We start from the raw sequence: 10800 nt of genomic DNA, 5'->3' as shown, positions 1-10800 counted from the left end.
GGGTTAGGATATAAAGGCTAAAAAACATGAATGGAAGTCAATGGAAGGTCCCCACGGGGTCTAGAAACAAACGTGTGTGTGTGTGTGGGGAGAGAGAGAAGCGCAGCAGTCAGCTCTCCCCACCCGAGGCTGAAGGTCAACAGACGATCATGCTAAGCTTGCTAACTGTTCCACCCTCTGACTGCTGCAGGGGCATGTCTTAGAGAGAGGCTTTTATACCAGAACACAGCCGCTGTGACGAAACCGTGGAGAAGACACGTCACCGTGGAGAGCCGTTAACCAATTTGCAAATTAGCCTTCAGTACCACTGCTCTACCCATATGAGGAGCAAAAACACATTTTAGACCAAATATTACAGATTTGAACAAATACGCACAAAAACATCAAAATTAGCACAGAAACAGTACTATATAACATTTTAGATACATTCTAGGCAGTTTATCAGCTAAAAAAAGTTAATTTTGGGGTAAGTTACTCTTTAAGGTGAGACAACTGTGCTTTAATGGTTTCAAACTTGTTACCTGTGCTAATCATTGTGAAACCCATGTGAATTATTGAGCAAAATGTGTTTTAGTGGGTGAAAATGGGTCTGCATGTTGTGTCTAACTGGGTGAAACGTGTTTAGAGTTCTGACAAAAGGGTGGCCATTTTAATAAATGGGTTCTGGCAACTGAGTATTTGGTTCGGAGAACAGGGTTTAGTGTTTTAGCAACTGAGAAAAACTGTAAAGGTAGCTATTTAAAAAATAATTGGTAAAATTACAAATCCTCAAAAAAACTACTCAAGTATTGTAACAAAGTAAATGTACTTAGTTACTATAAACCTCTGGTAAATTCAACTGTTATTTCAAGTATTTCCCTTCAGTGGGTTCTGTCAGAAGTCAACCCAAACGGATACAAAGCAACACTTGGGTGATGGAAACAGGATGGACTTGTATGTAGTCTTCCTGTTTGTTTAGAGACATTATTGATTAATAAAATCTGTCGTAAAAACAAATTACTACTAATTATCTGCGCTCTGAAATTCAAACTAAGAGCAGAGAAAATACAATACAGACCCGCTGACAGCCAACCAACACATCTGGATGAATCCTGGACAATGTGTTGAAAAACTTTCTTTACTTGAACCTTCTTCAGCTTTACATGAAAACGTGTTAAAAAGAAGAGCTTTAGAAAAAAGGACGTGCTGCCCTCTTGTGGATGAACCCAGAACTACAGCTCAAATTTTACAATTGAGCTGCAGTTACTGTTTGACTAACAACAAAGAAATAAGGTGATTGTGTTTTTACAGAACTTTATTTATTCATTTTGTTCCCAAAACACAAGAGTTGAAAGAGATTTGAGTTGTCTGCCTGAAGCACTGCTGAGCTGAACGACTCACACCAACAAAACTTCAAGAAATGACCTTTAACTTCTGAACCACAGTCTTTAGCAGCTTGAACTTTCCACAGCATTTTACTGAAATCATTTTCAGATCTAATGAAAACTGAAACATGTTGAAGAGAAAAACATATCTTAATTATTATTTTTCTTCTTGTGTTTTGGTTGCAGTGAACGAGATCATCGACAGAGACATTGGCAGCCTGAGCAGCGCAGACCAGTTCCACCAGTACGACTAGGACAAAGGGTCCAGCATCCAGTCTTTCTGCAGAGACCCTCTGTAGTTGATCAGACACTTGGAACTGATCTTTAAGTGCCTGAAAACCTTTTAATATGTCTAAGGGGTCATTTCCACATTGTCTCAGGAAAACAGCAAAACATCTGGGGTCGGATTTATAAAACTGGCGTARGCACAATTTGAGCCCAGAAACTTGCGTACGCCACTTTGTACGCCAAGGTTGTGATTTATAAAATCCAAACTTGACGTGAAATTGTGCGGTGCCTCACGCCAGCTCTGACCCATGCGTACGCTCATTTTGGAGATGTGAAACTGCGACACAGATGGTGAAGTGAAGAATTATAGCCATACTGTGTAATGATCACTGTCAGATTTAATTTCACTTCATAATCAGACTTAGATTTTTATTCAACTTTATCATCAGCTTTCTTAACAGTAATATTTATGCTTCTGCTGCTGCTGAGCCATGAGGACCTTTTGAAAAAAAAAAAAACTTAAATCTTAAATAAAAGTTCCTGTGCGCAAATCCCTTCATCTGCTTCCTCCTCAGACGACCCTGACCCACAGACCCCTCCCTGACCCACAGACCCCTCCCCGACAAGAACAGCAGGACAGCAAAAGTCACGCTTTGGATACGCGCAGGGCGCATCCACCTCGCCAGTGTGGATGTTATAAAACTTCATGTTTAAAGTCCGTGTTCATCACGCGGGGGGCGGGGTGCGTGCGTGTGTCTGCCGCGGATAACAGAGCAGGCAGGAGGGGGAGAGGACGAGGAGAAGAGCAGTGAACTTATTTCTACTTTTATCTGACTTATTTAATTTTATTTTTATTGTTTTATCGTCCTGCAGGCTCTGATGGAAAATTAATTTGAAGCTGAGTTTTTTTTAATAAAAATCGTTAGATTACTCTAAAGCAAAATGAGGTAAAATCTGTGTCAATTACAGACATTCTGTTCACGTGAGCAGCTGTCAGTCAGCACCTGTCAACCTCCAGACACACGACGGAGCGTGTCTGAGCCAATCACTTTTGTTGGCATTGATCAGCTGACTGATTTAAATACATCTTAACATTCATGAGGTACTTTGCATTGACTGTTTATGGTTGAATATGGGCGTGTAGAGGGTAGAACCTGAGGCGGGACCTCGTGCGCAAACTCTGACGTGCGGCTGTGATTTATAAAGGAAAGATGAGCAGAAACGTGCGTTTTATAAATTTGTTTTATAAACAGTTTTATAAACTGTTTTATAAATCTGAATTTTTTTTGGCGTACGCCATATCCGCCTTTTGGCCGTACGTTCACTTTTAGTATGGTTTCCTTTATAAATGAGACCCATGGACCTTCCAGACCAAAGATCTTCACTCATCACGACTGAATCAGAAAACTACAATCAGTTAAAGTTGTACAGAAATAACATTTAATAATTTTTCATAAATCTGTTTTTGATACATTAAGTGGTTCTGCTCTAGTAGAAGTGATGCCTGCATGTTTAAGGTTTACATTGTTTTGCTGAATAACGTTTTATGTTGTGAACTTGTGTGAAAAAAATGTTTAAATATATTTGGTGTTCTGCTTTCAGAAATACTTTAATGGTAAATTCTAGTGTCACTGTTCCACTCGAAGCTGCCCTGACTCTTTTCTTTAGGAAATGAGATATGTTTGGTGTCATTTAAAGAGCTTCTGGTCCGGGTCTGCCTGAACGAAGCAGAACTCCTCCACAGCAGAGTCTGAGCCTGAGCTCCAGCAGCTGTTGGTGCACGTGTAAACCAAGACGGTTCCGAACTCCAGCTCAGTTTCTGAGCTGCCTTCCTTCGTCTGCAGCAAGCTGACCAAAGCTGGCATCAGCTGCAGCTCGAAGGTTCTGGGTCCTCCACAGGAGACGCACGCCGGAACCAGCTGACCCATGTTTGAGGGAGGCTCGGAGACGAAGAGGGATTTTCCTCCCCGATGGTACCTCAGGATCTGCTGAGGACACACCGAGATGGTCTTCATGAACCTTGAGAAAACAGCATCTCCGTGTCGCGCTCTCGTCTTCTCGTACTTCTCCTCTTCAGTCCTGGAAGCCCCCTGCAGACCCCCTACTGCTACCCCCTCCCTCCTCTCATACTCTCTGAGCAACTCCTGGGCATGGCCCAAGTCTTCGTCTTCACACAGATCTGACTCCTCCACCACACTGATGAAGAAAGGACGATAGATGTTAATATCTTTGGATTCATCCAGGCTGAGGTGCTGAAGTCCACGGCTGACATCCATCTGACTGACTGGAAGGACCAGGAAACAAATATATATATTACACATCAGAATCATGATATTGTCATGTGATCAGTTAGACTAGTCTCAGCTACTACCACACCAAGTTTTAGGTCAACGTGTCATTTTGACTCATTCAATGTTTATTTTCTGAGAGCTTTACGGCAGTCTCCCCAAAACCAACACTAAAAGTGTGGGGAATAATATTCTGAGGAAGTAAATATTTGTAATGAAGATTTAATAAGAGAAAACAGCAGCGACTGATTATCTAAACTACAATAATCGTTTGGACAGAAGGTTGATTCAGGGTTTATTCGTGCAAGAATTTAGAGAAATGTATAACTTATTTGGAACTTGAAGATGTTATTAATTATCCTTGATTGCCTGGTTCTTTAAATCTTTAAATAATAAAACTATATATATAGTTTATCAATTAAATCAGCGCAGGTTTGATAAAACCTACTTCCAATTGGCTTTAAAGAACCAGGCAATCAAGGATAATTAATAACATCTTCAAGTTCCAAATAAGTTATACATTTCTGGATGCTTCATCAGAGCAGAGTTATCACTCCATCTTCTGGGAACTTCACAGGGAGGCAGGGAAAAGGTGTTAAAAACGTAACAGAGGGATTGTATAGTCTAGATTTTGATTAGTAAAAAAATGTATCAAAGTGAACCCTGATGGGTAGACTCAAAGAACAAATATTTCCGCTCTGAGATCAGAATTCACATAAATCAAAGAAATGTTTTCAGTGTTTTACTGTAAAGAGTTTAAACTAATAAGTTTCCTGCTCAGTAGAACCTACCTTCTGTCTGCAGAGCTGTCTGCTCCTGGACCTGGACTTTCTGCTCCACAACCTCCTCCCACCCATCATCCACCGTGCCCCAGTCATCAGCGGACGAACACCAGTCCGTGGCCGGCGGAGGAGCCTCCTGATGCGGGGCGGGCCGACCGGAAGTGTCCGCCGGCTCCAGACTCTGAGAGCGGAGCGCCGACCAGGCCTCCGACCGTCCGCTGCAGTCCGACCGGGAGCATGCGAACAGGTGCAGGGTCCTGTGGTACGGTGACGCCTCCAGGGGACAGTACACCTGCACCACGTGAGCACTCGGGGCTCCGCACACACCGCAGCGGGGAGACTGCGGCGCAATGAGCGGAGGCCAGTCTGGATCACCCCCGACTTTGTTTGTCAGAAACGTCGTCTGATGAGAGTTCGTCATTCCATCCATCAACCCGATCAGGGTGTCCCGAACCCTGGAGGCCATCTCTCACTCAAGACCAGGGTCTGTCACATGTAGGAAATACTGATGGAACGGACCGAGAAGCCTTCGGACAGGACTCAGCGTCCCGATCGCTTCAGTCCCAGTTCCCTGTCTAAAACATTTTCGTTCTTACAATAATATTAATGTTTCTATAACTATTAAACGTAAACTTAAAAACAGAAGGTGAAAATACATTTCAACTAATAAAAAATTGACTTCGCGAACAACACAAAGGTTCCTACCGGAACTAAAGTTGAAAGGGACGGAACAAAAATAACTTCCGTGGTTTCAGACGCCACCATTGCCATGTGTTGATTGTTGATCAACATGGACCACAAATATTTTTGTGCAGACTCCAAGAAAAGGAAGATTGACACATCGGGGACTGAATGTTATGCTGTAAACTGTAACACATATCAAAATCCTCAGACGAAAGCACAAGGAATAACATTTCACAAGTAAGTTTCTTCTTTATTTTGCCTGAAATTGTCAGTTGCCGTTGACTAAACATGTCAGGTCCTGTATCCTGATGTAAATATCCCTGATGTAGGTCAAATGTCTGCAGCAGTCAGTATTACTGTGTAAAGGAGTTGAAGCACCGCGGTCAAGAGAGCCGACAATGGTGTTTGTGGCGCTCTTTAAAGATTTTTCTGCGCACATAATAGGTGCATTATGGTAAGAGAGCAGGAACAGGTGGAAAAAAGAAAAAGAGGAAATGAAAGATGTATATTGATGACATACCTGTTTTGTTTTTGTTTATTTTTGATTTTTGTTTTACACATGTATACTTATTCTAATACAAATATTCATAATTTTACTGCTCATTTTCTCATAAACACCAAGTCAAAGTACCTGATATGGATGCATTTTTGTCATTTTCAATCATTTATTTAATCAAAATCTTAAAAATCTCTTTGGATTATTATTTGTGTGGGGGTCTTCTTTCACTGCTCCGTTCCCGATTACCATTTGGGGATGGGGTCCGGTGGAGGGGCGGGCAATTTGGTGGGGGCCTGGGCTGCAGGTGGGCTCGGGGTCTGGGGGAGTCGCGACCCCCAGGTTAAATAAATTAATGAAAATGACAAAAATACATATTCATTATCAGATACTTGGACTTGGTGTTTATGAAAAGATGTACAGTTAAATGATGAAAATTTTAGTCTAGATTAGTATATGTGTGTAAAAATAATAGGTATGTCATAAAAATACATTAAAGATGAATCTGCCTCTCGTTTCCTCTTGTTTTCTTTATTCCACCTGCTCCTGCTCTATTACTGTAATGCACCCTTTATGCCCGCAGCAAAGTTTAAAGAGAGCTAATGTCGGCTGGTGTGATAACATCTTTCCCAGTGTTGGCTGTCTTGAAACCACTATTAAACCTGGGCGTAGTTGGCTCGTAGCTGAATAAGCAGCAATGGAATGACCTGTCTGCATCTAATCCAAACTGTTCACAAGTCAAGTGCAGGGCTTAAGTAAAATACGACATCATTTTACTGTTTTTAGGTTTCCAGATAAAACCAAGAATAAAGACCGGTATTACACATGGGTCAGAAACTGCAGGCGGCACTCTGAACCTAGCCCATCATCAAGAATATGCAGTCAACATTTTGAGCCAGAGATGATCAACCGCACACTGCAAAGAGCACAGCTAAGAGAAGGGGCTGTACCTACAATATTCAGCCTGCCTGATCATCTACGGGTAGTCATGATTACTTCATAAATGTTATGAATGATAAAAATCATCCTCAGACCCACCAGTTGTTACATCTATGTTTCTTTGTATGACTCATTTTTACTTTTAGCACAAGAAAACCAAACTGCAGCTGACAAAAACCAGCACAAAAGCTATCAAACCTCTAGAGATGCCTGCTCCAGAGTCCCCTGATGAAGCCCCTCTGACACAGGTGTGATTCTGAAAATGCTACGAAGAAACAATTTTATGAAAAAATGTTTTTTCATGTGGTAAAAGCTAAAAGTGCATTTTTCATACGCAGGACCACGACAACAGTGACAAAGATGTCAAAGAGAAATCTGGAACTTGAAGCGGAGAATGACAGATTAAGGAAAGAACTGATAAATGCAAAGGTCCATGAAGAAACGACAAAAAAAGAAAAGTTGAACGAGGAGCTATAATTGAAGCTATCATCAGATTCAAAGTCCGATGTTAAGGAGATTGGTAAACAATGATAAAATATAACTTTCCTCTCAATTAAGAATGAGAACATCTTCATCCATGAAAGAGTGACCAGTGGCCTGTAGATGAGTGTAAACTGCAGAGTCCTGACCCGACYAAGTAGCTCGTCTGTGCTGGCTCATTCTTTTGAACAGTGGCTGCTTTGTTTCCCCAATGATCACAGTCCTCCTGACACTTCCTGACTCACTCTTTCAGGGATGAAGATGTTTTCATCCTTGAGAGGAACGTTGATTTGATAGAGGAGTAAAGGAAGACATTTTTGTGAAGAAAATTACATTAAACAGAGGTGGAGGCCTTTGTGTCCAGTTGTCCTCCTCCTACAACGGTGTTATTACAAGTATGACTCAGCCCCCTGTGAGCAAAAAGATGTGAATCAGGGCCCCAATGATAGTCAGGTGATGGGGCACATGACCCTCTATGAGCAATAGAGCTAATCAAGCCTATTGTTAGGCGATGGCCCTCTTTTGTATATGACCAACCTGTTTGTCCACCAGGTGGAGGCAGTGCTTAAAAAGGCTGAGTTCACCTGAAACTCGTTAGACTGAAGAAGTCTCTTGGAGGAGAGACAAAGCATTTCATTAAAGAAGAACCCATCCAGAGGACCGACTTATTTTTTCTTTTAGATTTTTCTACCTGATTACTGAGCTGCATCTGGACATATAAAATACAGAAGCAGAGAGTGGACATTTTCCACACACAAGATGGTTTTCTTAACCTCTTAAGCCCCAAGGGTTTTTTTTTTTTTTGACGTTTTTGTTCAAAATCCCATGCTGAAATGTAACTGCGTGTATCTCAGCATTTAGAAACTCTACTTAAATATTGGTATCAAAATAAAGCTAACACTTGGGAGATTTCATCAGAAGTGTAAGTATTAAAATCAGCTCATGTGGTTTTAGAGATATTGAGGATGGAACATAATTAAAAATTTTCTTTTCACTCTCACCTGAATAATCTTTTCATTAGACAGTATAGAACTTAATTAAAACCATAATGATTCCGGCTAAAAAAAAACTATCTACAGTTTAAAAAGTAACTAGTGTGTGAACCTCTGTATGGATGCTGCTGTGACAACTGAACTTCTCCTTGGCGGGACAATAAGGGCTATTTCTATTCTATTCTAAAATGGAAAAAGTTTAGGTTAAGATAATGAGTTAATTATGACGTTATCACAAAATAACTATGACCATTTTCTTGAGATAATTAATTTTTTTCCATTATCAAAAGAAGTCATTGTCTTCTCAAGATAATGAGATGATTATCTCTTCCTGAATGCTCCTGATCAGTTTGCCATGATGAACTCAAGCTGAAAATGTCAGATTGTGGAGAACCTGGCATTGATAAACACATTGATCACAGACTGAAAATGCAGTTTGCTTGTCTTGTACAGATAAGTTTCATATCAGCCCTCATCATTAGGAGATATAGTGTTGAGTTATTTTTGTGAAAATACTGTGTTTAAACAAGAGTTTTCAACAATATACTGTTTCATTTTTTTTATCTAGCACTAATAGCTCGTGGTTAAACAAGAAGAAAAAATACTGCATTTTCTTGCATCTGGTTTGCCTCCATGGGTCACACAAGATCATCTTTTGAATCTGTTATCATTTTTTTAATCACTTGCAACACACCTGCTAATAGCACAACAGTTTTTTTAGTTTGCACCCGTAATTTATTACTCTTTATTTAGGATCTTTACAAATCAACTCCTTTGTTTCTCAGCTGGCCTTGGAACAGCTCAAAACCCTCTCAGATGAGTGATGTGTGATGTGTGGACTTTCTGCTGAAGCTGCTGCCCCCATGACCTGACAGAACTAGAAAAAGATGATGGATGGATGGATGGATGGATGGATGGATGGATGGATGGATGGATGGATGGATGGAAATTTAAGCCTTAAGACGTTCAAACATTAAACCAAATAAGAAATTATTTGCCATCATTCTTTGACTGAATCACTTGTTTATTGTACAGTTAGTTCATCTTATTGCATGTTGATAAATCATATTCTAAGAAATTAGTAATTTAGTTTTAAACATGTTATTTGAATGTTTCGATGTATGAAAATACAACTTTTTTTTGTGTGTCTCCAATAAGTAAAAACTGTTCTGTCATGCTACCTGTTAAATTACTGGTAGTTATTTTTGTCCCAACAATTAAAACCATGACCATTAAACATGTGACAACCACGAACATTAGACTTGTACATACATGTTTAACCCATAACTGAAGACAGCAAAATGTTAAATATCTGCTATTGGAGAAGCTTTCAGCTTCTGTAGGTGCTGTAGGAGAATCGGCTCATCAGCAGAGGGAGGTGAAACCTCTGGGACAGCTCACGGACGGTGAACACCACCTGAAAACACAAGTTTGTGTTTCTGTCATTAATGGAACTTTTTTTTTTATTAATTTCTGTGGCCTAATCCTGACTTTAATTCTAACAATTCACATCTAACCCCAACCTAAACCTTACCCCTAACCCATCAATGAGATTAGGACTGAGTTTTGATCCCCATAAGGACCATTGTTCCTGCTGAGGAAAGCAATCATACCAGAAAGATCCTAAAAGGAACAGAACCCACACACAAGTTGTCTTTGTCAGATTTGGTGACCTCTTGTGTCTTCAGTGGTCAAGCTATCTGTGCTGTGGTGGTTTTGTGAGCCTTACCTCTACATATGGGTAGAAGGATGTCTGACCCAGACTTTCCCAGTATGATCCGGTCTCAAAGCGCAGCTTGTACATGCCGGGGGTGAACGCTTCCTGGCTGATCAGTCCGTGACAGCAGCCTTTTTCATTCGTTGTCCTAAGGGTCAAAGATGAACTGAAACATCTCTTACTTTATTCTAAGCAAATTTGTATCTTTGCAACTTTTTTGTTTTTAGTTCTGTTACAAAAACAGATGGCCTTTTTGATCTGAACCTGCTGGGTTCTGATTTTCTGCAGGACAAATCAGACTGATTCTCTATCTGCAATAAAGTGAATGTGAACAACCTAATCAAGTTTTTTGTATTTTCTGTTCATTTGTAATCCATTTTATTGTAAAAAAAAACTTGATATTTAAACTCAGAGCCTACCCAATGCTGATCATGGTCCAGATCATCAGTTTGGAGTCCAGGCGATGAAGGCTCAGGTCCATTTTGGCTCCTGGAACCCCATCACAGGTGTTGTACACGTGTGTGCTCAGAGGGCTGCTCTCTGCTGTCATCATCACCTGTCCAACCTTTAATCACAGAAACAAGACACTTCATGAGACCAGGACCACGACCCAAAAATAAAGGTCTTTGTCTCTCTGTATTATGGCTCCCCTAAACATTGATGGCCCCCTTGTCCAGTATCATCTTTGTAAGTGGTGTGCCTTTAATTTTTTTACGATCAGTAAACCCCATAAAAACATTGTTTTTGAGCAATAAGAGTTAAAAATATAAATATTTGTTAATTAAAACAAGTATAATTTTTGGATTTAGGACAACAAATCGAGTGATGAC

General features: G+C 40.4%; 4 protein-coding genes across 4 annotated transcripts in view; 2 read left to right on the top strand and 2 right to left on the bottom strand.

The window, feature by feature from the left end:
* The window catches only part of LOC106523419 (nuclear factor of activated T-cells, cytoplasmic 3), a gene marked incomplete at its 5' end in the record, with an annotated part of 25882 nt that extends 24062 nt beyond the window's left edge, over window positions 1–1820 (top strand). Inside the window, 1 exon segment of the mRNA XM_014016821.1 lies at window positions 1551–1820. Within this exon segment, the coding sequence (XP_013872275.1) occupies window positions 1551–1618 (68 nt within the window). The 3' untranslated portion in view covers window positions 1619–1820.
* A 1189-nt stretch (window positions 1821–3009) lies between these two features.
* pdcd2l (programmed cell death 2-like) lies at window positions 3010–5139 on the bottom strand. Its single transcript, XM_014016818.1, has 2 exons — window positions 4672–5139; window positions 3010–3876 (listed from the first exon to the last, which is right to left on the bottom strand). The coding sequence occupies exons 1-2, from the start codon at window positions 5126–5128 to the stop codon at window positions 3281–3283; spliced, it is 1053 nt and encodes a 350-aa protein (XP_013872272.1). The 5' UTR covers window positions 5129–5139; the 3' UTR covers window positions 3010–3280.
* A 295-nt stretch (window positions 5140–5434) lies between these two features.
* On the top strand, window positions 5435–7411 carry LOC106523418 (THAP domain-containing protein 6). The gene is made up of 4 exons (XM_014016820.1): window positions 5435–5583; window positions 6629–6824; window positions 6928–7029; window positions 7120–7411. Exons 1-4 carry the CDS (start codon window positions 5453–5455, stop codon window positions 7165–7167), a joined length of 477 nt encoding a protein of 158 aa, XP_013872274.1. The 5' UTR covers window positions 5435–5452; the 3' UTR covers window positions 7168–7411.
* A 1845-nt stretch (window positions 7412–9256) lies between these two features.
* Window positions 9257–10535, bottom strand: urahb (urate (5-hydroxyiso-) hydrolase b; the record flags this gene model as incomplete). Its single annotated transcript, XM_014016817.1, is given in 3 exon segments — window positions 9257–9670; window positions 9983–10118; window positions 10390–10535. Coding segments are annotated over 3 exon segments (357 nt in total). The 3' UTR covers window positions 9257–9583.
* Window positions 10536–10800: the final 265 nt, after the last annotated feature.

Source organism: Austrofundulus limnaeus, unplaced genomic scaffold (genome assembly GCF_001266775.1).
Source record: "Austrofundulus limnaeus strain Quisiro unplaced genomic scaffold, Austrofundulus_limnaeus-1.0 Scaffold156, whole genome shotgun sequence".
Taxonomy (NCBI): Eukaryota; Metazoa; Chordata; class Actinopteri; order Cyprinodontiformes; family Rivulidae; genus Austrofundulus; species Austrofundulus limnaeus.
This window is presented reverse-complemented; position numbering and strand designations above follow the sequence as displayed.

Coding starts and splice junctions, on each gene's coding strand:
- pdcd2l (XM_014016818.1), bottom strand. CDS start 5,128: ATGGCCTCCAGGGTTCGGGACACCCTGATCGGGTTGATGGATGGAATG. Junction 3,877..4,671: donor GACAGCTCTGCAGACAGAAG/GTAGGTTCTACT, acceptor TGGTCCTTCCAG/TCAGTCAGATGGATGTCAGC.
- LOC106523418 (XM_014016820.1), top strand. CDS start 5,453: ATGGACCACAAATATTTTTGTGCAGACTCCAAGAAAAGGAAGATTGAC. Junction 5,584..6,628: donor CAAGGAATAACATTTCACAA/GTAAGTTTCTTC, acceptor TACTGTTTTTAG/GTTTCCAGATAAAACCAAGA. Junction 6,825..6,927: donor GCCTGCCTGATCATCTACGG/GTAGTCATGATT, acceptor TTTTACTTTTAG/CACAAGAAAACCAAACTGCA.